The sequence below is a fragment of the Chaetodon auriga genome, chromosome 4 (assembly GCF_051107435.1).
Source record: "Chaetodon auriga isolate fChaAug3 chromosome 4, fChaAug3.hap1, whole genome shotgun sequence".
NCBI lineage: Eukaryota > Metazoa > Chordata > Actinopteri > Chaetodontiformes > Chaetodontidae > Chaetodon > Chaetodon auriga.
Genome location: NC_135077.1, coordinates 2,152,908 through 2,169,708, shown reverse-complemented (window position 1 = coordinate 2,169,708; position 16,801 = coordinate 2,152,908). Strand labels below are relative to the sequence as shown.

Genomic DNA, 16,801 nt, shown 5'->3' with positions numbered 1-16,801 from the left:
AGGATAAGTTAGCGCTTAAATTTATGGACACTCAGTACCAGAAACATCAGGTTAACGGTCGTATAAAGCCTGTGTAATTTTTCAGTGGAGGATTCCCAATTCTGGTGATTCTTTGGGTGTAGAGAATTTTAGAAATCACATTTCCTGCCATGACTGTGCTTTGTTAAGAGTAATGTGACAACTGCGATCCTAAACACCCAGAATCCAAAAAGAAAACAGGTGTTGATCGCTAACATGGAACAGTGTCAAATTTCCTCCAGCGTGATCATTTTAAAAGAACGGATTTGCAGGAGGGAACTGTGAAAGAGGTATTCAGACAATTAAAATCAAAGTAATAATACTGCAATAAACAATATTCCCTTATAGGTGACACTGACAATGTCACTTGAGTATAACTATGCAGGTATTATTAGGAAAATGTATCAAAAGCACTCACAATAGAAAAAATGTGCCCTGTCTGTGTAATACTGTTATACGTTATGTTATTGGATCATTAAATCTGATGCATCAACTTATAAAGAGCATTTTGTGGTTCTAGTTGGCAGAGATGGAGCTAATTTCATGCACCGTTAGGCAGTTCTGTGATTCTGTGAAGCAACAAGTAACTAAAGCAGAGTTCAAGTATGAAGACAAGAAGCAGAAACGCACGTATAAAGTGTAAATATGTGAATAAGGCCCTCGTGAGCTTCTCAGAGTGTTTCGTGAAATATGGGCCACAACTGTAATAAAAATGTCGGGTGTGTCTGTGCTCCGGTTCGTTGACCTGAAGCTCCTCCTCTGGCCAAAGCTCCGCAGCGCTGATTTCTTTTTTAACGGCCGTCTGCTGGTGATCACCATCTCTGCTTCTCTGTCGTCCGTCATGTCGGGTATCCGCCCCGGCCTCGATGTGACAGCGTAGAAGTAGGTGACCGGTGGGTGGCCCCCGTGAGAGCCGGCCGCGAGGTCAGCCGGTCACTGTCCCTACGAGGCAGCCCTGCCGCGGGTCACCTGCTGCCCGTTTTCCCCTCGTTATTTATCTCTCCCTGACACTTCATTCCTCTTCCTGTCAAAGCCCCTCCTCTTCCATCTCCCCATTTTCTCCTCTCCTCTGCTGAGTTTGGCACCGGTCCTCCGATCCTTTCGCCAATACCGGCTACCAGGGCCAAGGCGTGCTGAGTCGACCCTTTGCATCACCCCCGTCCGGGTCATATGACATCCAGCTTCAGGGGCCTCCCTAACGATGGGGGCCGGGCCACGTGCCCATAAGTGAAAGTCCGCAGCGCGTGAGTTGCTCTGGCCGGCAGCAGGGGCTCCTCTCGGCGGTCCACCAGGGGGGTAATTACTTCCCAAGTTGGGCTTGGAACTGGACTTCTTGGCCCCTCAAGTCTCCCCGGACTGGCCGGGACGCAGCACTCCCTTTCATTAGGAGAGCAGCTTATGGAGGAAGAGCCGCGAAAACAGACAAAGTGAAGGCCCTCCTTTGGCCGGTGATAAATTGGTTTGCCTCGCAGACTTGGGGGGGTGGAGAATGACACTCAGAGGACGTGAAGGGGATGAGGAAGTCACAAATACAGTGCAGGGGAGGAGGGATTGTGCAGGTAAAAATATCCAAGCTGAAGGTACAGGAGCGATGAGACACGGACGCAGTTTGGCCTCTATTTCAGGTGCATCAGCTGGGGAGCGCACATCAAGGACAGAGCCCAAAGTGTGAGCAAGCGGTGGGTATTAACATCAATGCAGCACATGGTAATCACAGGAAAATAATTGCTCTCATCTTCACTCGGTTACTTAGACATGATTATCCTAAAGCCAGTTACAGGTTTCTGTACCTTCCAGTACCTCCCAGTGATCACAGCCAGTATAAAGTGACATAGCGAGGAGAAAAGGGAGCGAAGTGAACATGTAATTAGCAAGTGGTTTCATGTAAGTGCTCTTTGATTTATAATTCAGCATAGCGAGAACCCCTGCTACCCAAGGCTAGTGCTCCTCTGAATTAGCCCTGCGACTGGGAGAGGCTGCAGCAAGAGGGGGGAAGAACTGGACTAATTTGTGCTCTGTTTGAGGTGGGTTTAAAAAGGGAAGGAGACGTGAGGTCCATACCTAGACCTGGTAGGCATCAAATCATAGGATATGGCATATCGGTTTAAGGATAGGCACCGCTCTCTTTCTCTCAGAGTTTGTCAGAGTTGTAAATGACTTTGCAGCTGAACTTTAGAGAGAAAAGTTTGATGTGATGAAAGCAGCTCGTTTGTGCTTTGACTCAGCAGTAAAGCAGGCGGTGGCAGAGATTTATTAAATGGCAACGTAAACTCAGAGACAATTATGCATTTTTCAAGGCAAACGTATGTATGAAGTTATTTTCTATGGGAATTGAACAACATTATTCCCACTCTAAGTGCATCTTTGATAAGGGAGGCTTTCCTGTCAGCAGTGGCCTCATTTTTCCTCCGCTCAGCTTGGTACATACTGGATTCTCTTTGGTTCCCCATGGGTCCAATGATCCCCTGATCATCCTATATTCTGACGCCCTTATAAAGCTAATGTGCTGATTTTACGTTTTCAACCTGCCATGATCCCCCACAATCCCCTCTGTTCCCTCCGGTTCCGCTTTCACACTCAAGTGAGGATCCGCTGCCGCTTTGATCACAGTCCCCCGTTAAAGGTTTAAAACGTCTCAATTCCTGACGATTGTTGGGGCCTCTGTGGTTTACTTTTAGCATTTCCCCATGCCCCCTGTCCAAATTCAACACTCCTAAATGAGGTACCCTCTCTCCCAGCTTCCCATCCCAGCGCTGCTTTCAAGTTCCCCCGATTGGGTGCCGCAGCTGTAAGCCCTAGATTTTGTCTCCTCCATCTTTGTCAAGCCCATTTGCCAAATACAAAAAAGACCCAATAAGCTAGGTCTTCATTGCTGCTCTCCAAAGTAATCCCCAGATCTCCCACTCTCTCAAAAATCAATGCAAAGGTTGAGATGAGGTGAAACTCCCTTCTTAACTCATCGGGCTGGGAAGTGATAAAGTCTTAGGATCACTTTTTTTGTAATCATTGTGGCTCCATGATGAAACTAATTGTCCTATTTCATGCAGCCTCGCGGCTTTTCTAAATGTCCTTTATCAACACGCTACAACGGTAGAAGTGAAGAAGATGTCGGTGCTTTGCTGGAAGGCTTAAAATATGTTGCTGTTTTTAAAGCTGAGTTGGGCAATTTTTGACAAAGAGGCAGAAGAAACACACAAACAAACTGTTGCTTAACTTATCATGTAGCAACAGAGCAACAGTAGCCCCGCTGGAGTCCTCTTTCTCACCACCTGTCGGATATCGGCTCTATATTAACTCACTTTTTAGCCCCTGAAAAAAATATCTGGGTCATTTTGGCTTTGGGATGTTCAACTTTCCTCTCATTAATTTTGGCTCTCTGCCATTTCACACAGGGCAGGTATCATACAGCCGGCTAGTGTGAGCCTGTTTGCTGGAACTGGTTCCCACAGTGGAGGGTTTAGAGAAAGCCATTGGAGTTGGAGAACACAGACTGGTAAACCTAAACAAATCGTTTCATCCAAAACATTCTCATTCTGAAGTCATTAAATACGGATGTTGGTTCAGGACCCGTTGGCGTCTCCAAAGTGTGACTGTTTCACAAAGCTCAACATGTTTATCGGTGCAGAAAGCTTTATTTTGAAAGTCTAACCAGACGTTGCTAACAGGATGATGCATCTTTATTATTGTTGACTTGACTACATTGAAAATTGATGCAAAAGACATACTGGGAGCAAGAACGTGTCCTTTTACCTGAGTCATGTGATCAACACTACAAGTGTTGTGTAAAAGTGCAATAATTGTTTTTGCAGCTTGAGGGCAGTAAAACAAGCTGCAAACACAATGTTGACATATCATCACTTTATTTGAAGTTGCTCCGGTGAACCTGTTAGTGGTTAGCTGTCTATTTACACGCCTCCTGGTGAATGGAAGTCTAATTTTCTGTCTCCAGCAACCCCAGAACGAAACATCCGTCTTTTTAGCAGCTAAATGCTTCACTACATTCACCAGCTACAGTCACTAAACTTCATCTGGTTGTGTTTCTCACCTTTTTTTTTTTTCTTTTCTTAGGATGGCGAGGGAATGACTGGCCTCTCTGCCTCTCATTGGTTCACCCTGATATTCTCACTCTAGTCCGAGCCAATTACCAGTCCTCAATCCTAAACCTGCTCAACCCAACCAATGGCGGCAACAAGTACTAGCCAATCATAGGTGGAATAGGCCGGGGTATTGCAAAAAAAATGGCATGTTTGGTTTTAGACAGTGGGTTTATGACAGGTTTTATTTTCTGAAAACAGCTGTAGTTTTAGGGGCAGTGAAACCAAAACAATGAAACACACTGAAGAGCTTCGTAAAGATTGTAACACCCCTCGAGGCAAATTTGTGACTTGTGATATTTGACTATGTAAATAACATTGACTTGATTTGACTTTGTCAGCCTGAGGGGAAGTGCAGAGTCCCATTCCCATTACACGCAGTCATTTTATTCATCGCTGAAATGGGAACGTTAATTACAGCAGCTTTAATGGAGCTTTAAACAGTTTTGGTAGCGTTTGAACAGCAGCTCAGACATGTCTGTTAGCCAGTTGTGCTCAAACCAAACTGCTGCCTCCACATCAGTGAGGCCTGGTTGAAAAAGAGGGCTAGTGCTGGGACAGCAGTAAATCTGCCAGCCAGCCTTGGCTAATGTCAGCCTGATGGAGGCTCCAAACCAGTGGGGTGGGATGTTCTGCTACAACCCTCTGCCCTATGGTCTACCGTCATAATTAATATGTTGTTGTATCAAAGTTGAAGCATTTGCCTCCGAAATGTCCCGTGCCCAGCCCCCTTATTAAAGACCTGACCTCCAAGCAGCTGAAGGTTGCTCTGCAAACTTGGCACACCCCCGAGCGAAAACATCTGCTTTCCTCACAGGCAGGACCGCCGCGGACCCCGTGTCTCAGCTGGTTCCCACAGCTCGGAGAGAGAGCCCTTCCCCTGTCCTCACGCGCTGACCCCCACATTTATAACCCCCACCCCCACCGCCGCTGAGACCTCCTCAAGCCTTGGGCCCAGGCCTGGACCTCTCCATCACCTCACCCTCTCCCCCGTCCGCATGTAGCACTGTGCCAGTGCGGTCACTTTACTGCTGAGAGGACTGCTCCTGTCTTGTTATCCCCACATCACAGCCTGTCGAGAGGAAGGGAGGGATGGAGGGGAGGTGGGGATGAGAGGGGGGGGGAGACGTGGAGGGAGAGGGGGAGGAGGCATCTGCGCTGCTCCCACAAAGCGGCGACTGTTGGAACGCTGACAGAAGCATCTGTCATCCCCTGCCTTCACACACTCACCTGCTGTCCGAGGGCCTGACTCTTTCTGTCTTCCTCCTCTGCTCCCTCCCTCTTCCTCTCCTCCTCCTCCTCCTCTCTGAGCTCTCTGGATGATTGTGTGAAGCTCTTGGACGCCTCCTTTAGAAAACCCATAAACTGTACCTCCTCTCATCCTCACCCTTAATGAATCACAGCCCTCAGTGTCAGCCCACAGAGGCAGATGTCTGTTAAATATGACTGTGCCGACATTATTTTTAAGTTATTTAAGTACGTTTTTTTCTTCTTTCCTCTCAGGTGATGGCCTCTGAACAACATCTATGCACATGCACATGAGATTTTGCCAAGTCCTTGCCAAATTAAGCCGTATTTACTAACAAATATTGCTGTGGTGTTAATGAATGCGCTGACCTGTCTTCTGCGACTACTTTATCATTCTCCAGTGGCACCCCCGTCCATTCCCCTAACATGCTGAAGGGTTGCCAGCAGTAAGGGGAAAGATGCCAATCCATGTGTATGACACACACGTAAAAACACACACAAGCTCAAGGGCACCATCACTCATTCAGGTCCAGGAAAGGTGCCCTTCAGATGACGCCACAGAGGAGAGCGTACAAACCCCAAATCAATGATTTTGCACAAAGTTGCACAAACAAAGCAGAAAAACATTTATATATTTTCAACGGTGTTCATACTTAAACTGAGAAATGGTAGATGAGGTTACTAACCAGGAGGTCTCCTCCTTTCTTCACTGTCAGAGGGGAGTTGTTTTTTTTTCTTATTTGCTTGACTTATGGTTTGTTTCTTGGCAACGAATCTGTGTATTTTCATTCCAATCAATATCTAATATTGCAAAATAAAATTCCAGATGACGAGGGAGTAGGTTTAGTGTTAACACTGATCACTGGGACATTTTCTATCAGGTAATCAGTATGCACATTTGCATGTGTGTGCTGGTCAAGCTACAGCATTTGTCTGTGCAGGAGCTCTATAAATCTATTTGTTGCACAACTTGTGAGGCACATTGCTGCCGTTCCTGAAACCTGAGTGTTCCCTTTCAGGGTTGTCTCATTGCCGCGATGGCCAGAGGGCAGCTCTAAAGTAGGGAGGTGATTCTGAATGGCACTGGTCATACATAAAGTAGCTTCTCTCAGCGTGTGAGCGAGGACGCTGCAAAGAAGTGAGGCAGGTTAACAAATGAGAGAGGGAGGATAGCAGGACTTCGGGGCCCTCGGAGACGGAATGGGTTGGGATGTTCTGCCAACACCTCGTCTGCCAGGGTGAAGGATACACACACACACACACACACACACACACACACACATTGTCATCTCTCCATTGCTCCATCCCCGTCCTCTGTTACAGCCGTGTGTCTGAGCAGGAACCCCACTAAGCTGGCTGGGGTCCAACACCAAGGTCTCTCACCTCGCAGCCTGGGCAGGGGGCCGGTAGCTCCTGTGAGTTATTCCTGGGCATGGACCTGGGCTCCACCTCGCTCGTCTCCCTTTGTCTCATCCGCTCTCCTCTGGCCCATCCTGGCCTCCTCCTCTCCCTTATCCCCCTCTCTGGGACCCTGTGGCTGATGAGCCTGTCCTTCAACTATCAGCATCTTCTATTGTGTTTAACACACACACACACACACACACACACACACACACACAGAGGCAGGCTGTAGACTTGGATTTATATAAGCTTGCTTGCGTATCTGTGGGCCACAAATGTTGAGGTCACCTTCACATCCGTCCACCATCTGCAGTCATCTATAAGTATAACACACTTCAGAGGCTGGTGGCTGACTTATGTAAAGACTTTTTGTCTTAAACTCTTCATTGTCCCTAAATGTCCGCTAAAGTTTTTTGAGCTTAAAAAACAAACAAACATAGAAACAAACAAACAAATCATTAAGGGAAAGTTGGAACTGAAATAGTTTGTTTAGTCTGTCTGTTTAGTTGATTGACCAAAAAAAAATGCAGCCACTATTTTCAATATTGATTCATTATTCAATCTAACAGTGTCTATTCCAGCTTGTCAAATGATTAGAATTTAAACTACAGAAATACACAGATTAGACAACATGGTAGATCAGCTGTTCAAAGAGCTGTTACAGACACAAGACAATCACAGTTAAATAAGACAAAATACCATAAAATTAGTTTACATGGCCATGAACACCAAACTCAGTATCAACAGGTTTTTAAATGAAATCAAGGTGAGCTTGCAGTTCTAATACTTATGCTCTAAGAAATACCAAAACGTGGACCGCAATCCATCACTGCTGCGGCCAGCTCATGTGTTAGGCCTGATCTTGCCACTAGAGGTCACTGACAGCCAACCGAATACAGTCAGGATGCCAACAGTGTAAAAAAAAAAAAAGAGAGAGATGTCAATTTTTTTTGCCCATAAATTTTAATCTTACAGACGATGTAATGCTAATTATAAGCAAACTCATACACTGATTGCATAATGTTGTTGAATTTTGGTTGAGGATTAACTGTGCAACAAAGAGGATCATTTTTTTCTGACAGGGATGTGAGCCATATGTTTAACCACGAAAATAAATTGAGCTCCCGCGGTACATTAGTCCTGGACCAGGGACAAAGACGTTACTCTCAAGGCCGGATCCTGCATCAGCCTCAGCATCAGTACCAGGCAGGAAAGAGGAGCTGCTGCGGAGCTCTCACTCTGATCCTGTTTTCATGTACCAACGACATCTGAGATTTAAACCAAACCACTGACACACGTCGAGCTAAACGCGCGTTTTATGTATCGCATGTTTTTAGAAAATTAATGTTATTGTAGGATTGCGCCAACTGGTTTCTAAGACAACAACATTTATCGTGGTTTTCTCTATTTGTAAATTATGAAGTGAGAGCGCATGCGTGGAAGTTGACGCCCACTATTTTTTCCATAAACGTCAACATAGACGATCTTTGTAGAAGCGACGCGCTCATAATGCTCACTTTCATAAATACTTGCTGTAATAAAACCCCATTTGGCGTAAATAGTTTCACGTGCTTAACATTCTCCTAAAATGCCGTAAAACTTGTGGTTGTGTTTCCCAAAAACAAAAACAATACAGGTAACGGTACGTCATTAAAGTTGACCCCCCCGTCCCGGAATGTGATGGTACAGCCTGCCGACGTCCTGCGCGGGAGCGGAAAACGTGCATCCGACTGTGAGGAAAAGGAGCGGTGTGTTTTCATGGTGGAAATTTGTGGCGCGACAGCTCTCTGCTGAACTAATAATCATAATAATCGGCTTTGTTACTGACGGCTGCACGAACCAAAGGTCAGTGAAGGGAACGGCTGTATTTCCGGTAGCACTGAAGAGCTACAAGCTAGCTAGCAGGTCTGTTAATGAGGCGTCTGCTCCGCTTCACCTGTTAATGTAACGTTTAGCAACTGCCAGGTGTTTCTCAGATTATCTGGAGTTCATTTCGTGTCTGAGCGGGATTATTTTCGTCGGGCTGAACGTGACTGTCGTGTGGATGAACTGTGGACTCGGGAGGATGTTGGTGGTGGTTAGGGGGAGGGGCACTGAGTGACATGTGTACACGTTTTACATGTCTGAGAAGATGCACGTCAAGTGAATCTCTCACCAAATACCTGCAAATATGTTAAGATGTGTGTTTGCTTGTCTTCCTTTTCCTGCAGTGATACTCAGCATGGCTCGAGACTGGAAACCTGGTGATCTGATCTTTGCCAAGATGAAGGGATATCCACACTGGCCTGCCAGAGTGAGTCTGAGCCTTAACTCATCGGCAAAATCAGGGAAATTCATTAATATACAATGTGTCATTGCAGTTAAATTTGATGCAAGTCACATTAAAATGCAAACACCCATCCACTGAAAGACACACAAACATTACCTGATCACACACCTGAGAGATTTTGGTGTTAACATCTGTCAGTAAATACCTGTTTTTCTCATGTCTGTGGCAGATCGATGAAGTCCCGGACGGTGCTGTGAAGCCATCCAATATCAAGTTCCCCATCTTCTTCTTTGGCACCCATGAAACGTTCGTAACAACCTTTGCTGTGATCTTTTGTTTAATGGGATTATATCGTGTGTACTTTGGTCAAGTAGCATTTCATGTTTTGCTTGGTCTGAGTGGCCACAACAAATAGAAAGTACTGCAGGAAATGAGCTTTCATTGTGCTCCATTGAAGGTGTTTCTTTAAATACATGAATGTTTGATGAATGGCTGAATGGTTAATGTCTGTTCTGTCTGTGTGCTGCTGCTCCATCTTACAGTAAACGCATTACATCACACTTTACCATATCTTCTCTCAAACAGCGCGTTTCTCGGCCCAAAAGATATCTTTCCATACCAGCCCAACAAAGAGAAGTACGCCAAGCCCAACAAGCGGAAAGGCTTCAACGAGGGATTGTGGGAGATTGAGAACAACCCGAAAGTTGAGCTGACTGCACCAAAGGTACCTCCTCCTCCTCCTCCTCCTCCTCCTCTCTGTCTCCTCCAAAGACATTATCAGTATTTACCATCAGACGTTGAGTACAGGCTAACAGAGTGCAGACTCAGTTTTGCTGTTTTCCAAAAGACTTAGATTTTGTTATTGTTACCCTTTCTTTCATTTTCGGGCCGGCTGCTCGCTCTGATTGGCCCACCGGCCGAGCGTGTGGCTTCACATATATTTGCTAGGAAAAACCGTCTGATCCAGCGTCACTGTATGCTGCCTGCACCCGTCTGGTCCTCTGACATCACTGCATGTGCGCAGCTGGTGTGCAGCTTCCTCGTTATTGTGTTTTTGCCAAAACGTTTCATTGAGTCTTTTCTTCTTCTTCTGTTTAAAGCCGGTCCCCCCAGAATCCTTCGCTGAAAAGGATTTGGACAGCAGCCCAGAAGGAGGAGAGGACGCTGACGACAAGGGGATGAAATCCAAAGTATGTTTTTGCTCTTCAAGTCTGTCGTCCACGAGTAAATGTAGACAGTCGCTTCACTGCGTTGACATGCTACTGGTGCGTTCGTGTGTTGTCGGCTTCTTTCTTCTTTTGCTGTTTTCCTCTGATCTTCCTCTAATGTGTGTCTGCTTCATGCTGGATTACATGTCAGTCCAGGCTTTAGACAGAAGGATCCTCGCTAACTTTTCTCCCTTTCAAGACTCGCTTACCCCACCACACTGCGTCCTATGCTGTGTCTTGGGTGCATTCAGGTTCCAGGAAGTGAGGCTGAGCAGGAGAATGAGAATGAGGAGGAGGAGGAGGAGGAGGAGGAGGAGGAGGAGGAGGAGGAAGGGTCTCTGATCTCTGAGCAGGGTCCTCAGAACCAGGATGTACGTACTTTGCATGCTGGGTTCCTATAAATCGGTGCAGGTCGCCTCATCCCCGCCCCGTGGGAAAGCATGTGACACTTTGGTGGTTTTTCAATTGGTGGTTTGTTTCTGTTTGACTCCGAGTTCTCGTCGGCGGCCACAAACTGTCGATTTTGATTAGAGCGCCTCGTCTGGGTTTGCTGTGTTAATGCCACTGAGGTGATAAGTGATTTACAAACTGATAGGTGGAAAATAGTCCCTGTGCTGCTCCAAAAAAATGCTTCAGAAGATTAAATAACATCAGGTGTGCGACTGTAAGGAGAGTAACTGAAAGTGTGTTTCTTCCTCTCTGTTTTTCCTCTCTGAGGCCACCCTGACAACTTGTCTTATTGCTTTCCATTTCCTGCCTTTCCCTGTTCACATATTCACCAAACTAATGTTTGCAATTAGTTGATGTTATTTTATTTTTGCATGGCTTTCTGTGTGCTTTGGAGAAAGGTAAGCTGGGACTCTGTTTATGTTTTCTGCTGCAGAGATGGACTTTCTGTATTTTTTTAATTTCCCCTGCAATACCTTAACAAGTCATAAACCATGTCCCTTACTGTGCACACCAAGTATAACTAAATCAGCTCGTATAATGCTGAAAACATTTGATTTTGAGTGTGCTGTTAACTTACGCCACTCTTCCTGAACGTGACGCATGAAAGAAATGGAGGAGCGGCTCACAGCTGCAAGACAAAATTAAAATAACTTGCAAACGGCGATGAAACAACTCCAAAAAAAATCTCAGAAGGCTTATTTTGTGCCATTCCAAAGCCGGTTTGATTGGTGTCATCTCTTCAGTTAAAGCCACATATCGTCAAATTTGATGATTGGGCATTTTCTGTATCGACTGAAGGACGAAGTGATTAACTAATATCTTATTTGTTTGCATGGATGATTAAAAACTGCAGTTGTTTAGATAAAAAGTGGAAAAACAGGACTGCTCATGTAGGATGGCGTAGGGTGTAATACCACAGTTACACACTAGGTGGTGCCATCGATCCAAATTGTTCTTATTAAGAGGAGGTTGAAACAGGACACATGGAATCAGTCAAGGAGGACTGATTACATGCTAACGCATCCACCCGGCTGTCATTTTCACTGCTGTTACCTTAAAGAGAAGACGGTTTAAAGTCAGGATGCAGACTGGAGTGAAATTAACAAACATGTCGAATTTTAGGGCTCGGCACAGAAAGAATCCACAGATGTTCCCAAAGCCAAGAGAGGAAGAAAGAAAAAGGTCGGTCGTATTGAGTCATGGGTTTACATTATCTATTAAAATTGTATTTCGGGACATTTTGTAAGAAGGTCTGTTCTAATGTTTTCTCTCCAGAGTGATGCTGAGCAGGAGGCTGAAAAAGACGACGCTCCTGCGAGTCCTGTTAGCCCCTCAGGTGAGCAGCATCCCTGTGATGCTGGTACTCATTCATTAATCACTGTGACAAATGAGGCGGAGGACACCCCCTTCGATTTCTTAGCATTCAGCTTTTCTTTTGCATAAACTGGACTTCTGGTGTCTGTGTTTGGCGTCTTTGTGTCCAGGTGCAGAGGGTCCTAAACGGAGAGGCAGGAAGCCCAAAAGTGAGAAGCTACTTCTGCTGCAGCAGCAGGAGCAGCAGGGCTCAGGAAGTGAAATGTAATTACATGAAAACGAACTCGAGCACTGACACACAAAGCAGAACTCACATAAGTCTGACTTTGACTGGACGGCAGGTCCAGAACGATGGAAATAATGCTAATCTTCTTTCATTCATTCAAGAGGGAGCTGACCTCCAAACGCTCCGGTGTGGGCTGCTCTCACGGGCGCTTGCAGCTATATTTAAACTATCACAGCCATCACAATTATAGTCTTGACTTTCATTTGTCTGAATGGAGTTTTTCTCTCCCGTTCAGGGACGCTGCTGAGACCGACAGAAAGAGGAAGAGGGCAGCAGAGGACAAATCCAAGAGTGGAGAGGAAGAGAAGAGAAAGAAGGAGGAGGGCAAAGGGAAGGATGCTGAGGGGAAGGAGCCCGAAGCCAAGAAGAAGAAGCAGTCCAAGGATGACTCCTCTTCAGGCTCTGACGACGAAGAGGTTAGATATCGGTTGTTGACGTGATGAAGAGGTTGAACTGTCGGGATGATGCTTTCATGCGCACGATTTTCTTTTCATGTCAGAAAAACAAAGGCAAAATGGACAAAGATGGACGGCGGCGGAAAGCAGATGAATTGAGAGAGTACGTATGCAGACAGAGCTCATCAGAGGCGAGCCGAGCCTCAGACACCCTCACGCCGCTGACTGCGGTCTGACCGAGAGCCAGTAATCCAAAAGCATCTCATTTACAATCACATGAAGAGAAACACTGACATCTGTGAGGGAACAACCCCAAAATATGACATTAAAATGAAGAGAAAATAGAACAACACATTTGATTCATCAGCTGCTCCTGTTGCTGTTTCACGTCACCACAGTGAACAGATTCCTGGTTTTTCTGCTCTGCAGGTCAAACAAAGATGATGGGAAGAAAAGTGAGGAGAGGACAGGAGTGAAGAAAAAGGGTGAGTGCTGCAGTTCAGGGGCGAGAAGGCAGCTGGTTTGACGAGGAGCTGACGTTTTGTTTCGGCAGAGAAACCCACTTTTCATTTCGTCCCCCAGTTTGTCTTAAACCCACACTTGTTTCCTCTTTTCCTCCCAGAAATATCGACGGACTTGAAGCTCCAGAGACTGCACAGTGAAATCAAGATTTCACTGAAAATTGACAACGCTGTGAGTTCTAGTAATACTCCGCCATCAGGTTATAAATGTCTCACTCGAGTCCTCACACATCTTCATTTTCCACTTCACGCACTGGACGGACAGAGACAACAGGCTCAGACTCTGCATGCTGCTCAGTGTTTCACCGCACAGACACAGTCATCTAAATAGTATTCATCTTTAGGAGTATAGTTTCCTTTCATTACAGTATTTCGTGTATCTCAGAGTCCCCTGTGTCGTGGGGCTTTATGGGAAAAATGCTGCGATAATATCTTCAGGCGAATGACCATGTGACTCTCATCCTGTCCGTCTTTTCTTGCCTCTGCGCTGCTTTTACTTCGCCCTCACGGCGGCAGGATGTGAAGAAGTGCTTGGATGCGTTAGATGAGATCGGCGCCCTTCAGGTCACAACCCAGCACCTGCAGAAACACAGCGAACTCATCGCCACGCTCAAAAAGGTAGATTCACTCATCCAAAATCAGCTTAAAGGAAGTTCCACCGGGGGGCGTTTCTGAGCACGTTTTTATCCGTGTTCTAGATTCGCAGATTCAAGGCGAGCCAGGACATCATGGACAAGGCCACCATGCTGTATAACAAGTTCAAGAGTATGTTCCTGGTTGGAGAAGGCGACTGCGTGCTCAGCCAGGTGCTCAACAAGTCTTTGGCTGAGCAGCGGCAGCACGAGGAGGCCAAGAGAGGAGCCCTGAAGAGAGTGGAGCAAGCCAAGGAGAGCGGCGCCGGTACGGTTCGCCACGCACCCGCTCACCTTTCCTGGAGGCCGTTTGTCACTCACGTTAAAGTGAGACGCCCACAACGTGTTCTGTAAACAGGAAGGTAGTCAGTTGGCTGGAACCCAAAAGTCTCACACATCTGCAGTTTCTACGTTAATTCGGGAAAAAATTTAGGCGGCACGTTCGATAAGTTTCTAATTACAGATCATTTTAGCACAAACTGTCGGCTCACATTGATTTTTATCATCAGAGGTTTCAGCCTCACACTCGTTCGTTATGATTAGATATTACCAGTTTTTTAATCAGCGTGTGGGCGTGGCTTCTGTGTGACAACAGCAAGAGAAGCATGCAGCAAACCATCTGCCACGTCATGTTTGGTGTTGTTGGTGTTACAGTCACACACACACACACACACACACACACACATACATACATACTGGATATACCAAAACATATGTATGTGCATGCAGCGATAACTTTGCTGGGGAATATAAACATTTAACCAAATGTGTAATGCGATGCATCATTTTAAGTGAAAAAAAGAAGTCATGTTTCCCTAAAAAACTGTCAAAAATATCTTTGCACCCTTTAAAGGATCGTCACATCTTTGTGAGTAACTTTTGTTCCTGCTCTTGGCTGTTCGGGGAAGTTAGAAAACATCATGATTTCGAAGAATTTTCGTAGAATTTTCTTCGAACTAAAAATGAGACTGCTCCGTCCCCTCCCGTCAGGGTGATGAGGTTTCCTCTTCGCGTCTTCGTCAGGAGTTTTTCCACCTGTGTAACCAGTTGGACTCCAGCTGAAGGTCTTCATGTGTCGTGAGTGCGTCAGTGATGACCACGTTTCCCCTCAGGCTGTGCTGGTGTGTGACGCGTTCGCTGGACCACTTGTTAGCATTTAACAGCCAATAAAGATGCCTCAGAATCTGACCTTTCAGACAGAAGAGCAAAAATAATCTCACCAACCAGTAACTGTAACTGCACAGCTCAGTGCTGGACTGGTGACAGTCGGGTAGATCTGGTCTGCTGGTTATTAGGAAATCAATTAGGACGGAGACATTGAAGCTCAGTTTCTTCCGTCCTCTCCAGGAGGATGTCACAGGATCTCTGTGGTTAAGACTCTGAGTGGAAACTGATCAGAGGTCTGCAGCCACATTCTTCCTCTTTTGACTCAGAACTGATGTACTTACTGTACTGTGAAAGGTCTCTTTTCTGCAGCACAGCATGAAGAATGGATGGAAAATTGTGTTTATCCCAGAGAGGTCTGGAGCTCAGCATGTGTCATCACATGCTCCTGAGAGTCGGTGGTTTAGGTTTGTAGTGATGTTCTGTCTCTCTCTGCACCGCCCAAAGACAAGATGACAAACGGTGACCTTGGCCCTGATGAGAAGAAGCAGGAGACGGAGAGAGAGAAGCTGCTTGAAGACAAGTCGGTGGGAGAGAATCACAGGTAGCTCACTCGCACACAGGTGACACTGAGTTATCGTGTTCCACCTTTAACAGTCCCAAAAACCTGAGTTCATCTGCTAAACACACGTTCGACCTTTGTGACGTCCAAAACTCGCCCCTGAAGATGTATGAAATCTTTTTTCCTGTGGTTTTGTCTGCAGTTTGGTAGTAGTACTTTAACTTCAAGTACTACATGATAAATGTGTTTCAAAGACTTCATACAACAGTGAATTCATTCAGCCGGCTAAGAAACAACTTGAAGCGTGAGACTGGCTTCAGAAGGTTAAGTCTCTCCGGTCGTAGTGTGGTGACATTCATTCAGAGCGAGATGTGAAGATATTCCCTCGCTGCTTCGCTGATGTCGCTGATACTTCAGATATTTTTTATTGCTGTCGTCAGTAGTTAGAGCGTGTGGACAGTGTGTGTAGGACAGCAGCCGTGTTCACTCCACTGCAGGAACGTGTGTTGGTACAGGTCCACGCACAGAGCAAGAAGCTTCAACATTTCTGTTTTCTTTGACTGTAGTGCCCCAAAAGCTCAGGAGGAGTCCACTTGAGTGTCCCACCCGCCTGAAGAAGAAGACATTTGCTGCTGTACTCACACAACCTTTGTCCAAACTGGGCCGACCGGCTGGGCTCTCCTGTCCGGCTCCACCTGCTGACTGACGACTGGTTTCCAGTTCACCGTTTCTGTCGGTGCTGCTGCTCAAAGGTTTCAGCACATCGGACCCCCCCACCCCCCAGAAGAACTGACTGACTGCATATTTTATTTTTTTACTGTGTAATCTTTACCTGTCAGGTAGCTTTTGTCACGCGTTGTGTGTGTCGTCCGTCTGATGGCAGCGTCCAGAGTAAGAACGTAGACCTGCAGCACTGTGAACTTAGAAGCTGCAGTTTGGTCCGTTTCCAGTTGACGTAGATCGTTTTGATTGCTCTCATCGTTTCATGTGCATTGACGTTGTTTTTGACATTTACAGAATCTAAACTTACTGGAAGCACAGCGTCTAGCCTTTAGTCTGCTGAAGTCTAACAGTACTGGGACATTAACAGTTCACTGATGCACAAACAGGAAAGTTTGCCAAAGTTTCATGTTCACGTTTTTAAACGTTGCTCGTCTTTAACATAGATGTAAATAAGAGTATTTTTGTGCCGTCTGAGACCTGTTTCAGCATCCAGTAATAAAGTAGTGCAAACAGTGAAGTACTGCCTGGTCTTTGAGTATTCCTGTCCATCGTGCAGAGTGGTTTGTGCAAACCACT

The 16,801-nt window shown here is 46.0% G+C and overlaps 1 protein-coding gene across 3 annotated transcripts; it reads left to right on the top strand.

Annotated features, from left to right (window-relative positions):
- Nucleotides 1–8,440: 8,440 nt before the first annotated feature.
- psip1a (PC4 and SFRS1 interacting protein 1a) lies at nucleotides 8,441–16,740 on the top strand. Of its 3 annotated transcripts, none has more exons than XM_076728830.1 (17): nucleotides 8,449–8,606; nucleotides 8,972–9,054; nucleotides 9,260–9,336; nucleotides 9,616–9,754; nucleotides 10,131–10,220; nucleotides 10,490–10,609; nucleotides 11,811–11,870; nucleotides 11,964–12,024; nucleotides 12,173–12,266; nucleotides 12,524–12,704; nucleotides 12,788–12,846; nucleotides 13,113–13,168; nucleotides 13,306–13,376; nucleotides 13,721–13,822; nucleotides 13,903–14,104; nucleotides 15,448–15,544; nucleotides 16,069–16,740. In XM_076728830.1, the coding sequence occupies exons 2-17, from the start codon at nucleotides 8,983–8,985 to the stop codon at nucleotides 16,097–16,099; spliced, it is 1,512 nt and encodes a 503-aa protein (XP_076584945.1). In that variant the 5' UTR covers nucleotides 8,449–8,606; nucleotides 8,972–8,982; the 3' UTR covers nucleotides 16,100–16,740. The 3 variants fall into 3 exon arrangements, with proteins under 3 accessions (XP_076584946.1, XP_076584945.1, XP_076584947.1); XM_076728832.1 differs by having other exon boundaries at nucleotides 8,452–8,606; nucleotides 8,982–9,054; XM_076728831.1 differs by lacking the exon at nucleotides 10,490–10,609 and having other exon boundaries at nucleotides 8,441–8,606.
- The last annotated feature ends 61 nt before the right edge of the window (nucleotides 16,741–16,801 follow it).

What these genes read in the sequence shown, in the direction of transcription:
- psip1a (XM_076728830.1), top strand. Translation starts at nt 8,983, where the DNA reads ATGGCTCGAGACTGGAAACCTGGTGATCTGATCTTTGCCAAGATGAAG. An exon ending in ACAAGGGGATGAAATCCAAA is followed by an intron (nt 10,221 to 10,489) that starts GTATGTTTTTGC and finishes GGGTGCATTCAG; the next exon opens with GTTCCAGGAAGTGAGGCTGA. An exon ending in GAGTCCTGTTAGCCCCTCAG is followed by an intron (nt 12,025 to 12,172) that starts GTGAGCAGCATC and finishes CTTTGTGTCCAG; the next exon opens with GTGCAGAGGGTCCTAAACGG.